The sequence below is a fragment of the Callithrix jacchus genome, chromosome 2, assembly GCF_049354715.1.
Source record: "Callithrix jacchus isolate 240 chromosome 2, calJac240_pri, whole genome shotgun sequence".
Lineage (NCBI taxonomy): Eukaryota > Metazoa > Chordata > Mammalia > Primates > Cebidae > Callithrix > Callithrix jacchus.
Genome location: NC_133503.1, coordinates 170,834,561 through 170,852,735, shown reverse-complemented (window position 1 = coordinate 170,852,735; position 18,175 = coordinate 170,834,561). Strand labels below are relative to the sequence as shown.

General features: G+C 42.5%; 1 protein-coding gene across 14 annotated transcripts in view; it reads left to right on the top strand.

Moving 5' to 3' along the window:
* RAI14 (retinoic acid induced 14) overlaps nt 1-18,175 on the top strand; it is a 213,977-nt gene that overhangs the window by 174,126 nt on the left and 21,676 nt on the right. For 13 of the 14 annotated variants that reach the window (XM_035291701.3, XM_078365618.1, XM_054252307.2 and 10 more), the window contains 4 exons: nt 1,270-1,358; nt 11,920-11,984; nt 15,758-15,815; nt 16,854-16,924. In XM_035291701.3, coding sequence (XP_035147592.2) covers nt 1,270-1,358; nt 11,920-11,984; nt 15,758-15,815; nt 16,854-16,924 — 283 coding nt within the window. Of the gene's footprint in view, nt 1-1,269; nt 1,359-11,919; nt 11,985-15,757; nt 15,816-16,853; nt 16,925-18,175 lie in introns of those variants that run through there. The other variant, XM_078365624.1, reaches the window with a different exon arrangement.

The window sequence follows — 18,175 nt, the reverse complement described above, 5'->3', positions numbered from 1 at the left end:
AGAGGAGAAAATGACTTCCTAAAACACACAGGTAATTATCTTATGGCTGATTTGCAGCTAGTACTGAAGTATTCCTATTTGTTGATCTGTCCCCCTCACTCAGCCAAGTTATTAAGAGAAGAGGTCTGGAATCAGACCAACTTGGGTTTAAATGTCAGCTCTGGGACTTTCCAGTTGAATGTTACCTTGAGCTTCAGTGACAGATCCTACCAGTTTGAGAAAATTACCTGGGCATTAATTCGGAGGTACAGACACTAAGGGACTTCATGAGCGGTATCCTGAGGGCACCTCCTTAAAACACGACTGAGGCAGGAGAGGAACTAGAAAGCTCATTAACCTCTCTACAGGATAGCAACTGAGAGAAGGGAAATCTGGCCAAATTTTGCAGCTATCTTGGTCTCTGGGCCTCACAGCCCAGTGGAATTGTGCTTTGCTTCTTTCTGCATGCAAAAGTGCTCTTCACCCCAGGATCTGCAGGGATGATTGACTTGGCATTTGGATGTTATCCTTTCCTCAAATGCCCAGTCTAAACATGCTGAGCATGGTTCATGCTCCCAAGTGTCATTGAGTTCTGGAGTCTTAATGGTGGGATTTCTCTAATGCTGTTTGCACCAGAGTGTAGACACCTGACATCTAATGGAGAAAGTAATAGAACTCACCTTAAAGAGCTGTCATAGGAATGAAAAACAATGCATAAAAGCGTGTGGTCAGATGCTTGACCCACATTAGACGCTTATCAAATGTTGCATGCAACTATTGTTACTCAGTTACAACTCAACAGTGGGCATTGAGTTGTCCAAAAACCTGGCCACTGTTTGACTTAGACAAGATTTTCTTTTTAGAGCATATCACTTTAAAATGGTAAAATAGCTATGGTGAAAACACTAGACAACAGGAAAACATTGATAAAGATATACTACTTAGAAATTCAGTCTAGTTGGGACTTTCTGATTTGTTTCATAAAGGACAAATATATGACTAAATCTGACTTTTTTCAAGCCAGATTTTGGGGTTGGAAGACCAAACTCCTGTTCCATCACTTGACTAAAGCTGTCAATGGTCTGTCAATGTCAATGTCAAATCATCAGACCATTCTGAGCCTCTGTTTCTGCCTCTTTAAAATGAGGTTGATAATAATGCCTAGCCAGTGGGTGCTTGTGGAGCTCAAAGAAGAGAAGGTGTACATGAAAAGGAAAAAAAAAAACTTTGTTGGAGATGAACATTAAATAGTAGAAATCTTAAGGAGATTGTGTTTACTTCTCTTTCCAGTTTTCATCTTGCTGCTGCAAAAGGACACGTGGAATGCCTCAGGGTCATGGTTACACATGGTGTGGATGTGACAGCTCAAGATACTACCGGTATGTGGTTTTTAATCTCATAAGCCAGCAGGCCAGCACTGGATGAGGTATCAGAAGGTGATACATATTCATTGTGGAAAATTTAATGCCAGGTGCAGTGGCTCATCCTGTAATTACAGCACTCTGAGAGGCTGAGATGGGTGGATCACTTGAGGCCAGGAGTTCAAGGCCAGCCTGGCCAACATGGTAAAACCCCATCTCTACTAAAAATTAAAAAAAAAAAAAAAAAAAAATAGCCAGGCATGGTGGCATGCACCTGTCATTCCAGCTACTCAGCTACTCAGGAGGCTGAGACACGAGAATCGCTGGAACCCAGGAGGTAGAGGTTGCAGTGAGCTGAGATTGTGCCACTACACTCCAGTCTGGACAACAGTGCAAGACTCTGTCTCAATAATAATAATAATAATAATTAGAGTCTACAGATAAAATTTAGAGTCCAAAAGAAGAAAAGAAAATCGCCTCTAATAACTAGACTCTGACATGGCTTTGTTATATAGCTGTACTTCTGTGTTTTCATCTTACATGTGGTTAGTCAACTAAAGACTGTATGCTTCTTATCCTCATTTTTTTATATTCTAAGATTATATGTATAGACCAAGCAATGGCCCCTAATTTTTGTTTTTATGAATCATAGTGTGAGGTGATGAATGGAGTGAGTTACTCAGGAGCTCATTTCATCAACTGAGGTAGGCTTTGTAGATGGAAGCCTTGATTTTCCTCTGAACCAGCTGCCCACAATTCTCACCCCTTACTGTACTTCAGGGCATCCAGTTCACCTGGGAACTTGAAAGAAGGGAAAAGAGAACAAACAGTACACACACACACACACACACACACACACCCCACTACATTTGATCTTCTGAGATTCAGATTCCATTTTCTGGATGTTGCCAGTCAACTGGTTTTTTTTTTTTTTTTTTTAACACTCCCCGGGTGATTGATTCTAATGTGAGGCCAATGGAGAGAAAAGGTAGTGTAGTCTTACCTTGTATAAAACACTGTCCTATAAGAAGGAGCCCCTGGGGTCTCCAGCTTGGGATTCTGCCCTTGCTGGCCACCCCAAAGGACCAAAGCAACCACTGATGGCTTTCCATTTCCCTATTGCACTTGAGAATTTTTGGTTTCTAATAGGTTTTTATTAGTGTTTACTGGGATACATACTCAGTCTCACTCCATTGCCTTTATCCAGGCTTTTCTTGAACCTATGATGGATCGTTTCCTTTTCTCCCACCCCCAGAATTGGCCTCTTCAGAATAGTCATCTTGGGGAATCAGCCAGATATTGCAGGAATGCTATTATTACTCAAAATAGGGTTGGAAACACGTTTAGAATTGTTTTCATTGTTTGTGGACTTAAAAGAATCTCAGTGGTTGGGAATCCTTATCCTTTGAGGATAGGGTTTTTTTTTTTTTTTGGGCAAACCAAGAGCCCTAAAAAAATTTGATGTCAAGTCAGGTAAATGATGTGTCAAACTGGTAAAACCATTTTTGGTCAAAAATAGGGAGTGATTGAAATAACAGAATGATTTTTCTGAGCAGTTCCACAGAAAGTTTCAAAAATATTTTGAGAAATGGCAACATCAGTAGGGGGATAAATGGTTTCCTTACTTAACTGCCTTGAGGGAAATACTAATTTATGTTGTTCTAATTAAAGTCAATTTTAATCTCAAGACTCAATTACTGTGTTTGTTTTTAAAGTTAATTGTCATTACTCTTAAAGTTAGGTCATAAAACCACATGGTACAGTATGATTTGCTAAAATACTGCTAACGAGATGTATGTCCGCTTAGATAGGGGAAATTTCCCTCTAAGAAACTCAAAATCTGAAGCATTAGCTGAATAAAGTGGTATATTGTACAGTTTTGTTTCATTGTACTTGATGCTAAGAAATGGATTAGAAAGGACTGTAGTTATTTTCAGCATAACCAAAATCTTCCCTTACTTCTTTTTATTATAGAGAAAAATAAGTTTTTGTTTTTGTATTTAAGATGGAGTCTCTCTGTTGCCCAGGCTGGAGTGCAATGGTGCAATCTCTACTCACTGCAACCTCTGCCTCTCGGGTTCAAGCAATTCTCCTGCCTCAGCCTCCTGAGTAGCTGGGATTATAGGCACCTGCTACCACACCCAGCTAATTTTTGTATTTCTAGTGGAGACGGGGTTTCACCATGTTGGCCAGGCTGGTCTTGAACTCCTGACCTCAGGTGATCCACCTGCCTCGGCCTCCCAAAGGGCTGTGATTACAGGGGTTAGCCACTGTGCCCAGCCAAAGTAAGTTTTTTTAAATACATGCTCATTGTATAAAAGTTGAGAAATACAGTAAATCATAAAGAAGATAACTCATGTTCCTACTCCTATCAGAAAGAAAAAAAAATTTGTTTAATTGTATTTCCTTCCAGATTTTCCCAATACATTTTTGCATGCCAGAGGTCACATTATATAATAAATTCTGTATCCTACATTTAATTTAATAAATTTCCCATGAGTTTCATTTCCCCCATTAAAGGCTCTTAAAAAAAAAGAAAGAAGCATAGTTCTTTGTGGCCTTATCACACCATGTGGGTAGAGCTCATATTTGCTAGGAGAGCCCTAACCTTGTTCGAGAGTCTGGTGCAGGGCTGGGCAGGAAAACTGCCCCAAAGCAGTGCCCACTTCCTACAGACTGAGATGCACCATCTCTAAGAAGCAACAATGGAGGGGGCGCTGCAGACACAGCCTGGATATTTCCCAGGATTGGTCAGTGGGAACCAATTGAAATTGGTGGGATCCACATCCCTTTGTGGCCACAGGATATTCCATGGGTTGAAGATGTCTCAGTTTCCATCGCTTCCCTCTCACCTAACATTTTTAGCAATGATGCCGGCACTTTGGTCCTTGGTCTTTGTTTTGCTTTGGTCTGGATGAGATACCAGCTTCTTCCCAGGTTTCCTTGAAAGCATGCAGAAAGAACACAGGAACAAGAGAAGGAGAACACTGCATGGAAAAAAATGCATCTAGAAAAATGCTTCTCATTTTTTCTGTCCCAATAAACGGGTAAAATTGTAATGGCTTTTTATTGCCCATGCCTGTGTCCTACCTGTTGGCTTTCATACCCATCTGCTCACTCTCACTCTCAAGAAAGCATATCTGAATACCAGGGAGGAATGAGGCTGCATGAGCAGCAGTGCCTTCGTGGTCATCACTAGTCCTAAACATTTGTTTTGGTTGTTACGGGATGGATTAAATGGCTTAACTTTTACAGGTATTGTCTTTTCAGTGCCTGCCTTAAGTTTTGCCATGTTATTACTGAAATGCAGTCACCTTCAATCTCAAGACCCAGTGAGAACTGCTACAAAGATATGTTGCCATAAATCATCCTATCCTGCAGAAATTTTGAAAAACAAAACACACACACACACAACCACTTTTCAAAATCTATTACACTGGCTCTTTTTATTTATGATTAATGTCTACAGGATGGTCAAATTGGTATAGTTTCCTACTTTTTAAACTTTTGACTGGATTTAAGTTATAGAAGCAAGGATCTGTAAGCATTTTTAAAAGCCAGATGCAGTGGCTCACGTCTGTAATCCCAGCACAGGAGGCCGAGGCAGGAAGATCCCGAGGTCAAGAGATCGAGACCATTCTGGCCAACATGGTGAAACCCCGTCTCTACTAAAAATACAAAAATAAGCTGGGCTTGGTGGCACGTGCTGTAGTCCCAGCTACTCAGGAGGCTGAGGCAGGAGAATCACTTGAACCTGGGAGGCAGAGGTGGCAGTGAGCCAAGATCGAGCCATTGCACTCCAGCCTAGCAACAGAGCGAGACTCCATCTCATTTAAAAAAAAAAAAAAAAAAAAAAGCTCTTTCCATATGAAATGCTTGGAAGTCTGAGAATTTTTATGGATGTTCTACAAGCAATTTTGGAGCAAAACAATGTCAGAAGATAAGGCTTTGGATGTGGTCATAGTCCAGCGTCAACAGTCATGTCATTTTAGATAGCCTTGAGGTTTGAGGCTTAAGTGAGACGGTTGGTATGGGCATCTTAGCAGTGTCAGGCTCAAGTAAGTGCTCGCTATATATCCCTACTGTATTATCATGATTGTTGCTACTCCACCCAGATCATGTTTATCATCTTGTACATAGTGGGCTTTTGAAAGGTTTTACATCTTTAAAAAAAAAAAAAAAAGATTTTCAGTGATCACACCAACTGTTCTCATTCTACAAATCAAAAAAGAAACAAAGGAAATACTTAAGAACATGACTTATGTTTTTGATTTCTGGGTTTTCCCCCATTACCCTTTAAAAAAAAAAAGATTCAATCTTGCTCTGTCACCCAGGCTGGAGTGCAGTGGCGCAATCTTGGCTCACTGTAACAACGTCTGCCTTCCAGGTTCACGTGGTTCTTCTGCCTCAGCTTCTCTAGTACCTGGGATTACAGGCATGTACCACCATACCTGGCTAATTTTTTGTATTTTTAGTAGAGACGGGGTTTCACCCTGTTGGCCAAGCTGGTCTCAAACTCCTGACCTTAAGTGATCTGCCCACCTTGGCCTCCCAAAGTTCTGGATTACAGGCACGAGCCACCGTGCCTGGCCTCTCCCTATTTCTTAATTGCTAGTTTGCCAGCTAGCACCACAGGCATATCATGATCAGATGGGAAAATCAGCTCCCAGACTCACTGGACCATCCCTGAACTAGACTCACATTGTGTGTCTGGCATTTTTCATTGCTTGTTCCTCTTGTTCTTCATCGTGTTAAGAATAGGCAAGAGTAGTAAAATGGACTCTTAGGCTTTTTTTTTTTAATGCTCGCATTTAGCACCCTGGAGTATGAGATAGGATTGAATAGAAGCATTGCCACAGGCACTAGCTTTCAGAATCCCTTTATTAACAAGCATATACATCAGACACTGTGTGATAGAGTTTCTAAATAAGAGGGACTTAAACAAGATAGCATTGTATTTCTCTCAGGTGAGTCCCACGCTGGTAAGGCACCACTGCCCCACACTTTGGGGACCTGGGCGCCTTCACCTTGTTGCTCTGCCATCTACAGTGTTACTGGGTCCCAGTGGTCCAGGATGACTCCCCAGACTCTGTGTCCCAGAAGAAAGAGAGAGGCAAGTGTGGCCCACACACTGTACCTACATATTTCCACCCAGATCCACTGATGCACAGAACATGGTCTGTAGCCACATCTGGCTTTATGGGTAGCCGGGAACTTCTGGGCAGTCGTTTTTCCAGTTAAGAATGAAAGGTTTTGCTATAGAAGGAGGTTGAAACAGAGATTAAAAGATGATTTGCAGTTTCTGTTCCACTCATGTCTTGAGTGTTCTCTGATCCTTTTGCACACTTGACTTTGCTAATAAAACTTCTTAGAAAAGAAAAGAGATTTAGGAGAGTGAGAGGCTCAGATATGAAAATATGAATCCTTAGAAGGAGGAAAACTGATGAGCTCGTACGCATCCCTTGCATCTCCAGTTGCTGGTTTTGCTTTGGTTTTGATTTTGGGGTGGCCTTCTCTTCCATGATGCCCTTTAATCCCACTCAAATTTGACACTGTGTGAAGGCACAAAAGATAGTATTCACCCTAAAACTCAGGCACTTTAGAATATGTGTTCTCAAATATAACTGCAATAAATTCATGATTTGTGATAATATATTTGCTATTAACTCGTGTGTGGAGAGGTCAAAAGGGCCAACCATATATTATGATCAGCATAACTTGGCCATGAGAATATTTCAGTATCTTTTTTTTTTTTGAAACAGAGTCTCACTCTGTCACCCAGGCTGGAGTGCAGTGGCGCGATCTCAGCTCACTGCAACCTCCGCCTCCAGGGTTCGAGTGATTCTCCCACCTCAGCCTCCTGAGCAGCTGGGATTACAGGCATGCGCCACCACACCCCACTAATTTTTGTAATTTTAGCAGAGATAGGGTTTCACCATGTTGCCCAGGCTGGTCTCAAACTTCTGGGCTCAAGCGATCCACCCACCTCAGCCTCCCAAAGTGCTGGGATTACAGGTGTGAGCCGCCATACCTATCTGGCCATGAGAATATTTCCAATGATACTCATAGGCCAGGCACGGTGGCTCATGCCTGTAATCCCAACATTTTGAGAGGCTGAGGCAGGAGGATCACTGGAACCCAGGAGTTCAAGACTAGTCTGAGCAACATGCAAAACTCTGTCTCTATTTTTAGAATAAAATAAAATTTAATACACCCAAAAGCATCTTTTGTGTCTATGTAAAACACAATGCATGTCTTTTTTTTCTTCTGACACAGAGTTTTGCTGTGTCCCCCAGTCTGGAGCTCAAGTGATCTTCCCACCTCTCAGCCTCCTAAATAGCTGGGACTACAGGCATACGCCACCACACCCAGCTAATTATGTATGTTTTTGTACAGACGGGGTTTTGCTATGTTCCACAGGCTAGTCTTGGAGTTCCTGGGCTGAGATCCACCTGCCTCGGTCTCCCAAAGTGCTGGGATTATAGGTGTGAGCCACCACGCCTGGCCTCAGATCTGCATTGTACTTTTAAAATAAGGAGAACCTAAGGGATAATTTCATATTGGTAAGAATGGTTCTTAAAAACAAATATTTTACAATCAGATTTTCTCTCTGCTGGAACTACGACAAGGTGAATGGACTTGTGCTTCATTGATAGAAGCTGATGTGAAGATGAGGATTTCTAAAAGTAATGTGTTTAAATAGTTAAAATTGTAAATTAAAAAATAAATTTATACTTTGTTATTTAAACATATTCTACATTCTGAAACTCTGGTTTTTAAGAAAATATTTTAAAACTTATCAGTTGAGGGTCATTTAATGATCTTTATTTTAAAATGTTTCTGTATTATGATCTGAAACTATTTAAGAAACAGTTTTGTTTTTTTGTTTTTCTTGAAAAAGAGTCTTGCTCTGTCCCCAGGCTGCACTGCAGTAGTACAATCTCAGCTCAATGCAACCTCCACCTCCTGTCTCAGCCTACCTAGTAGCTGAGATTACAGGTGTGCACCACCATGCCCAGCTATTTTAATTTTTTTTAATTTTTAGTAGAGACAGGGTTTCACTGTGTTGGCCAGGCTGGTCTCGAACTCTTGACCTCATGATCCACCCACTTCTGCCTCCCAAAGTGTTGAGATTACAGACCGTGCCCAGCCAGAAATAGTTTATTTCTGACTATTTAAGAAACATTTACCTTTTGGTGTTTGTTAGCCATATCTTTGTATCCTATGATTTCACTGATTTTAACATTTTTCACATATACTTGAAAAGTATCTTCATAGGCCCATTGATGATTCCTCTGTGATATTACTTAATTCTTCCTCTTTTTTCCAGTTGTCTTAAGAATTGAATACATGCTCATGGTCTGAGGTAGTTTTAGGGAAAGGTGCCCTATGGCCAGAGCAACTGGGCTCTTCTACTCAGACAGCCTTGAAGTAACAGGATTCTTAGACTACCTGTTTATAGTCCAAGACTCTTGATTTATAAATATCATTAGTCTTTTATTTGCAGGCAGAATTCTGCTGGAATGCACTTAAATTAGAACTGCCCTTGTTATTTGCCTGTAGGGAAATTGCTTCCTGATACTCGAGACAGATCCACAGAAATATGGCAGCCAGAGATGCATTGTCTCATCAGGGTTGGATTCTGTCACTAACATAATATGTTGTCCAGAAAATTTTGCATTTGGAAAGAGAATTTTGTGTTAATATTAGCAATGAGAGACATCTCACTTCAGTGTAATAGTGTTAAGGGAATGACACATCATCGGATTTTGATACTATTTTTAGTGAAAAATACTTTAGTGTCGCTTGTTAGAAAAATATCACAGGGCTAGGAAATAAAAGCATTTTTGCTTCTATAGAAACCTGGCACTTATTCCAGTTCTGACTAGAAAACTTACTCAAAGTAAAAGAAAACTTGTTATTTTATGATAAGTTGTTTACATCTCCCAACCATCTCGTCTTTGGAGAGCTGTGTCTTTTTCCAGTGGGTGCTACTTACGCAGAGCAGCTTTTGTCCACAGCAGGGACAAGTTAATGCATCACATGCACAGCATAAACAGTCTCCAGCTTACAATCAGGACGTGTTCCAAAAGCTCATTTGGTGTAAGTGGTGGTCGGAGGGCCAAGCTACTCCACCAAAGCCTATTTAATGCATCATGTAACTAAACTTACACAGTTACGCTTCATACACCCTGGAAGGAGGGATCTCATATAATAACAGGAAGAAAAGGAAGAGAAAATCTGTCTTCTTACTTCCGAGAATCTCTTTTCCTTCATTTTTAAATTTTGTTCATCCTCTTCCTTTTGGGAAAGGACAGAGGGATTCCTGTCTCTCAGTATCTGATGCTGATGAAACAACTCTCTCTCAAACCTACCCTAGAAATCTCTCCATACAGCTGAACTCAAAATAGAAGGAATCTGATCCTTTGACTTCACACATTTTTGTGCATTAACCATAGCCCTGTGGCCCACTAATTTTTAAATACAGTGTTTCCTAGCTATATGGTTCTCTAATTAGTGGATTTCTGGTCAGTGTTACAAAGTAAAGACTGACTTAGAAAAGAAATGAGGCCAGGTGTGGAGGCTCATGCCTGTAATCCCAGCACTTTGGGAGACTGAGGTGGGTGGATCACCTGAGATCAGGAGTTCGAGACCAGCCTGGCCAACATAGTGAAACCCCATCTCTACTGAAAATACAAAAATTAGCTGGGCGTGGTGGCATACACCTGTAATCCCAGCTACCTAGGAGACTGAGACAGGAGGATCGCTTGAACCTGGGAGGCAGAGGAGCCTAGATCGTGCCACTGCACTCCAGCCTGGGCAACAGAGTGAGACTCTCTCTCAAAAAAAAGGTCTTTGGGGCCTGGGCCACCATATAAAGAAATTGTTGTCCGGGAGTGGTGGGTCATGCCTGTAATCCCTGTACTTTGTGAGGCTGAGGCGGGAAGATTGCTTGAGGCCTGGAGTTTGAGATTAGCTTGGGCAACATAGCGAGACCCCCATCTCTACAAAAATTTAGCCAAGTGTAGTGGCGTGCACCTGTGGTCTCAGCTACTAGGGAGTCTGAGGCAGGAGGATCACTGGAGCTCAGGAGATTTCAGCTACAGTGAGCCATGCTTGTGCTATTCCACTCCAGCCTGGGCTTCGGAGTGAGACTGTCTCACACACACACAAATTATTCCTCCAAGTCAGTGGTTCTGATGAACCGGTTTGATTATCACATTTGGACCTCTACTGGGTAGAGGCCAGCCTAACATTCTGTACTGCATGGGATGACCACCCACAGCAGTTACCCAGCTTAAATGATCAATGGTGCAGAGGTTGAGAACGTGCTTTAAGCATGTCCTAAAGTATGGGCATTATCTGCAGGTGTCATATTGGGTCCAATAGCTTGGGAAATCCAGGATTAAGAGTTTACTAGGTGTGCTGGGTTGTCTGGCAGTGGTCAGGTCCTCTGCTCTGACCCTTTCCCCAGGTCTGCCAATCCAGACATTTGAAATTAGCATACCCTCTAATTCAGATGGACAGAAATGTATTGAGAGACTATTGTGCAGCAGCAGTGTTGTAGGTACTAGAGATACAGCAGGGAATCAACAGGGGTTCCTGTCCTCACTGCGCTTACATTCTCGTCGGGGGGAAAGCAGTTAACTATTTAAGTGTGTGTCTGTATAGAGAAATAAAGCAGGGAGTGGGGATAGAAGAATTGGGGAGAAATTGGAATTTGAAATAAGAAAGTCAAGAAAAGTCTCGTTGAGAATTTTACAACTCTCACCCTTCTTGTATATAAGAACTTTGAAAACCAGAAAACTCCAGATAATTTCCATTCAGGACTGGAGTACACTGAGAGGAGAGGGAACTGAGATGTCAAGAGTAGGAGCTGAAGTGTGTGGATCTTTGATGTATTCTACTGGCTTGTGGGTTGCTTTCATTGGATTCCTCATCCTGTGGTGGGCGTAGCCTAGCATGGATCTGTGGACACAGAACATTTGGCAAACATATGGAAGCTGAAAGCAGAGCTGCTGAGCTGAATTTTCATGAGTCCACTGCCAGCGTCTAGCCTGGAGCTGCTTTGCACCCCGAGAGAACAGCAGTCGGAGCCTGTGAATGTCATCCAATAGGTGGGATGGGGGATGCTCGATTCTCCTGCTCTCAAGAATAAGAGTTCCAGCCCTGGCACAGTAGCTCACACCTGTAATCCCAGCACTTTGAGAGGCCAAGGCAGGAGAATCACTTGAACTCAGGAGTTTGAGACCAGCCTGGGCCACATGGCAAAACCTCATCTCTACAAAAAATATAAAAATCACCCAGGTGTGTTGGCATGCACCTGTAGTCCAGCTCCTTGGGAGGTTGAGGTGGGAGAATCACTTTAGGCCACGAGGTTGAGGCTGCAAAGAGCCATGATCACATCACTGTACTCCAGCCTGGGTGACAGAGTGAGACCCTGTCTCAAAAAAAAAAAAAACCCACAGTTCCATTTGGAGAACAATTAATTTCCTTATAGCTGTCTTCTCACAGATAAGAAAAATATTTTTTAAAGTGTGGCCTTTTTTTTCTTATTATTTGAAAAAAATTAATTTAGGACACAGCGCCTTACACCTCGCAGCCAAGAACAGCCACCATGAATGCATCAGGAAGCTCCTTCAGGTAAGGTGGTGACAACTCAGAATTATAAATGTGTCAGTTTTACAATTTAAAAGTAATCTTGTCTGTGAAAGAACAAACACACCCTCCATACACACTCCTTTAAATACTGTCCCAAAGCCTGTGTTTCCTAAGAAGCTTCATGATTGTAATGATAGTCAAGGATAAGATTGTTTCCATAGCAACTCCGCTGGAAGAGAAGAGGATCTAAGAAGAGTGTCTTTTTTGGGATCCAGCCTTTTTCTCCCCTTTGTTTGGTTCCTCCTTTTCTTCACTGAAGGACTTACGCCCTCTAAATATCAGTTTCTACGCTGCTGGAGAGTCTTACCACACAGAATCTCCAGTATCCTAGTATTGTTAAATCAGTAGAATGCAGCTCTTCTTTGAGAAGCAAAATTTCAACCATTATTTCCTTATATGTAACTTGATGAGCTTTAGTTCTTGGGTTTTGTTTAAGTCCTTGGTTTTATTCTTCTTTATAATTTTAAGCCAACTCCCTGGTTCAGTAATCTTGCCAGGAAGTTTATAACGATCCCTTAAAATGACGACTTCTATAAATCTTTAAAGATGAATATGTAATGAACTCCCAATAGTCGTCCATGCGGTAACATCCAGTTGATGCAAGCTGGCTGTTCTTGGGAACAGCATAGAGCAATAAAATACGTGTTTGGTTGTACTATCTGTTCTGTTGCGCCGTTGTCTTGGCCTCCACACGCATTATTTAGGACCCAGCATCTTGCTTTAATTTGACTTTGAAATTCTAATGCAGAAATGTGGTCACATTCTTCAGCTTGTCCTGCTCTGTTGATCACACAGCTTCTTTCTTGCAATATGTGTTGCAAGCTACTGCCAGTTCCAAGAATACTTAACCTTAACAGGTCTTTGAAGCTAAATTCAAGAAAAATAGATCAATGTCTGTGATGTCGTATTATGAGGCTTCCCTCTGAAGACAATTAAAATAGAACTTTTCTTCCCTGCCTTCTCTGGAACCAAATACTACGGATAAGTGAAAATCATTGCTCAAGTGCTCTGCCTCCATACCCTTGGCCCTACCTCAATTTTTAAGTAATTTATTTTGTTTGAAATCTCCATTCCCATTCTGGCTTGGCTATCCAGACTTTGCATCTGGCTCTGATTTTAAGGAAGAACTAACCTGACAAGCTGGATGTTCTCGTGGGCAAGAACCAGATATTCTAGTCTCTAATGTAATCTTATATCTGGTTATGCAAATGGATTGGTTTTTCTTCGGGATCTTTGAAGCCTTTAAAGAGTTCCTTGTGCTGTTTTAAAATTAGGCCAAAGTATGGTAAGTTGTAACTTAATCTCCATTCTTCTTTCACTAGAGTGGTAGTGTGTTATTACCTCCTCTAACTGCCAAACCATCCAGATTGTTCTTCTTCCTGGATAGTGGTTAAAACCTCAGCCGTGTCCTCCTGTTGGGCTGCTTTCCCAGGTCCTGTTCCTCTTTGCTCTCTAGCTAGTTCTTCACCTCTTATCTCAGTAGCCACACCTCTCTGTGCTGAGATCCCCATCACCTGCTGCCCCCCACTCCTACACCCTCTGCATTTATGGATCTCCCTGGGCTCTCCAGGCCTTTGCTCTTACTGCCTGTCTGCTAGAGCCATTTCCCCTCTCCAGGGGCGACCAATGTAAAGTTCTTCCTTCTCACGGCAATTGGCAGAAATAGAGCCTTGTGAGAGTCTTCAAATTCAAATGAACTCTTTCAGGCCAGGCGTGGTGGCTTATGCCTGTAATCACAGCATTTTGGGAGGCCAAGGCAGGCAGATCACCTGAAGTCAGGAGTTCAAGACCAGCCTGGCCAACATGGTGAAACCCCATCTCTACTAAAAAAATACAAAAATTAGCCGGGCATGGTGGTGCATGCCTATAATCCCAGCTATTTGAAAGGCTGAGGCAGGAGAATCACTTAAACCTGGGAGGTGGAGGTTGCAGCGAGCCAAGGTTTTGCCACTACACTCCAGCCTGGGCCATGGGGTGAGACTCCGTCTAAAAAAAAAAAACCAGAAAACAAATGAGCTGTCTCCCTCCTCAAACCCCCAGCTGTTCCTCCCGCCCTTTCTCATACCATGTTTCCTGGGCACTGTTCATCATGTCAAACATTGACAAACAGCTGTCCCAATCCCAGTGGAGCTCCCAGTCTGATAAATAATCTACAAATAAACATTACAGATTGCACAGCAGTATGAAGGAAGCTAATGGGTTACCGCGAGAGAGGAATGAAGAAGTGGAGGTTCAGGGAAAACCTCATGAAGGAGGTGATATTTAAGCTGAGACCTCCCAAGGATGCAAAGAGCCAAGAGGAAAATGTTCTAAGCAAAAGGACCTGAGGTAGAAAGGTGCTGGCCAGGAAGTGAAGAAAGCCAATGTGTGGGCCTTGGGCAGAGTAAGTGTGGAGGCAAAGTAGCGCAGGATGTGGGGCCTTGTTATGTCATGATGGGCTTGACTGCAGATCATCCTAAGTACAGCGTGGAACTGTGAAAGGCTTTTAAGTAGACAGCGATGGTCACCGTTTTAATAGAGCATTCTCATTGTTTAGAGAGTTGATAAAAAGGGAAAATACAGAACTGGGGAGACCCTCCAGGAGGTTACCTTAGCTATTCAGGTGAGAAGATGCAGTCTTAGACAAGAATGTTGGGAACAAGAAAAGGAAGAGGGCAGATCGGAGGTGAGTTTTGGAAAAAAAAATTGACAAGACCTGGTTGTCCACTGGGGAGGGGGGATAGGGAGGAGGGGAAGAAGAAGAGGATCAAAGCTGAACCACTGGTTGATGATGATGCTGTTGATGAAGATGGTAGTCCAGGCGGGGCATGGGGGAGGGGAAGCCAGAGATTTTAGCCGGGCTACCTTTGAGGTACTAACCCAGCCTGTCTAGGTTTGAATCTTAGCTCGGCAGATTTACTGCGACTTGAGCAAATTACCAACTTTTTTGTGCCTCTGTTTCTTCATCTGAAAGTGGAGTAATTACAGTATCTACCTCGGGTCGTTAGAGGACCTGAAGCAGTTCTTTGAACAGTGCCTGGCACGTGAGAGCTAGTACACAGCACTTACTGTTGTACTGTTGGGATCTCCATGTTTGGGAGTCACTAGCATCCATTCTTCTAGTTAGTATTTCAGGTCGTGGGTGTGGAGGAGCTTACCAGGAAGAGAGCTCAGAGGAAGAGCACTGAGGAGGCCTGGGGGTTTCTGTTTGGCTAGAAAATGAGCCGCAAGAGGAAAAGCAGAATAGGATGAGCCAAGGAGCTGAGAGGTTGGAGAGAGGACAGAAATGTTCACTGTCATTGGAAACATGAAGGTTGTTGGTGACCTCAACCAGGGCCATTTCCTTGGACTCAAAAGGGGACACCCAACTGCAGTGGTTTCAGGAGTGAATGGAGGTGGGGGAGCATGGTCTGCATGTGGGTCATCCTTAAGAGAAAGCTGGTTTTATGAAGGGGGTCAAAAAGGGCAGGAGATGGGGGAAAAGACAGGATCAAGATGAGAGGGGTACAGCATGTCTGTTAGCTGGTGGGGTGCTGCAGTGATGACGGAAGGAGAGGACAGATAGGTGAAGCAGCGAAGAGTGGGAGAGTTGGCCTGTCCTGAAGACATGAGTCCCCTTCCCCATAGGATACTGCAGACTCCTGGAGCACAGCAGGTGGGGCTTATGTTTATAGTCTTCCTAATAAGTCACATCATACCTTGCAGGAAAAGTCTGAACTGAATAGAATTGTTGCAGCATATTTTATTATATGGATGTATTTATTTTTGTCTTATAGTCTAAATGCCCAGCTGACAGTGTTGACAGCTCTGGGAAGACAGCTTTACATTATGCAGGTAACTTTCATTCTCCTTTTTGTCTTCTTCTGCCATTAGAAACACTAACTTTATCCTTATTTAAGCCATTAACCTTCCATACTATTCCTGGTGTTCTTTTCTGTTCATCATTTCTAGACATTCCCATTTTACTCCATTTGTAAAATATGCAGAGTTTTACTGAGACGTACACCTAGAATTCATCAGTTGCCTTGCCACCCAACCACTGAAAATTATCAGGATTAATATATTTTAACAAATTTAAGATTGCTTTTTAAACTAAGATATTCATAAGCACTTGTAGATTTCAGGTCATGTGTGATACACGCTTTTTAATTTGAGGATTTTTATGAATATCAGTCAATTTTATTTACCAACATTTTGTTTAAGTACAGTTACACAACTTCAAGTGACAAACATTGACACTGAACTACAAGTGATTAGATTTACACATGTGTTTTATTGCTCGTTGTGGAAAAGCTAAGTCCTGTGAAAAGCTGAATCAAATGTTTGCCTAAAGGCAACTGGCAGACATTGGCCTTAGGCCTACATAACTGAAATTCTGAAATTAAGCAGTAATGTAAAACATCTCTCACTCTTTTTTTTTCTTTGAGATGGAGTCTTGCTCTGTCAGCAGGCTAGAGTGCAGTGGTGTGATCTTGGCTCACTATAACCTCCACCTCCCAAGTTCAAGCGATTCTCCTGCCTCAGCCTCCCAAGTAGCTTGGACTACAGGTGCATGCCACCATGCCCAGCTAATTTTTGTATTTTTTTAAGTAGAGACAAGGTTTCACCATGTTGGCCAAGGTGGTGTCAATCTCTTGACCTCGTGATCTGTCTGCCTCGGCCTCCCAAAGTGCTGAGATTATAGGCATCAGCCACCACACCTGGCAAAACACCTCGCTCTTAACCTTCCTAATACTATTTCTCTTCAGTGCAACTAGAGTGTCTACATGTAGAGTGGGGAGAACATCAACATTTCCTTCCTGAAGTATCTGATACCCCTGGTTGTGAGAATAACTGTGATTGGCTGTGGTGTTTCTATTTTCCTTCCTCCAGCGGCACAGGGCTGCCTTCAAGCTGTGCAGATTCTCTGCGAACACAAGAGCCCCATAAACCTCAAAGATTTGGTGAGTACCAGGTGGTCACTAGATATAAAGGTGGACACTGGTTCCTAGAGCTCAGAGGGATACCTCTAGAGTCACTGAGACATTAGACCAGCAGTTCCCAACCTTTTTGGCACCAGGGACTGATTTGGGGGAAGATAATTTTTCCATGGATGGGGTTGGGGAGGGTTTCAGGATGAAACTGTTCTGGCTCAGATCATCAGGCATGGGAGGCACAACCTAGAGTGCTTGGTTCACAAGAGGGTTCCTGCTCCTATGAGAATCTAATACTGCCACTGGTCTTATGGGTAGTGATGCTCACTCACCTGCCACCCACTCCCTGCTGTGCAGGGGGGTTCCTAACAGGCCACAGACTGGTACTGGTCTGCAGCCCCACTGGGCAAAATTCTATTGCTTTTCAACCTAGATTCTCTTCTGCAAAATGGATTTATGTATTATTCTTAACCCTTTTCCTGTTTGCCCTGAGAATACTCGCTTGGGGAGTACAGTATTTACCTCAAGATAACTTTGCCAGATAAAGAAATAGCTCACTTTTATTATTATTTTCGCATCACTCTAGTATATAGACTTTGGAAACAAAAGACATCATTCTATTTAGAGTATCCTGTTTTTGGTACTGGTATTTCCATGTGCAAAATAGAGTCATTTTCGATCGCCGAAAATGTCAAATCCTAGCAAACGTAGCATTCCTATGAGTGATGTTAACACCATTCTCAAAGAATTGGCTGAAGATTCATTCAATGAATCCGATTTTTCTGAAATAGATGATTCTGACAATTCAGAGGATTCTGATGTTAGTTCTGTTTACAAATAACTCTAAGAACAGTGTTTATATTTTATTTTCACACTGAAAATCAGTCAGCTTTGCTTCAGCCTCAAAGAGTGTGTTTCTGTAAAATTAAAAGAGCACTTGTAGAGCTGCATGGCTTTTTTCTCAACTGGGAGGAAGGTTAACTGGTTTCTAAAGCATTAGAAGAACATTTTGAAGCATGTATTTCCTAAATAGGTATCCTCAGGAGCAGTGGCTGCTGAGGATTCAGACACTGTATCCCAGAACAGTGTCTGGGTATGGTCTGGGTATCCTTCCAGTGTGACCAAGAGCAAATCCTGCCTACCCTATTCCCAGCTACAGCCAAGTGCTCTCGGTGTTCACCTCGACACACATCCATCTCAAGAGGAACATTTATACCAAGGAATCAGAGCTGGAAGGGTGTGGTGAGCCCAGCCCACCAGGTCCTGACTTTGCAGTAATAA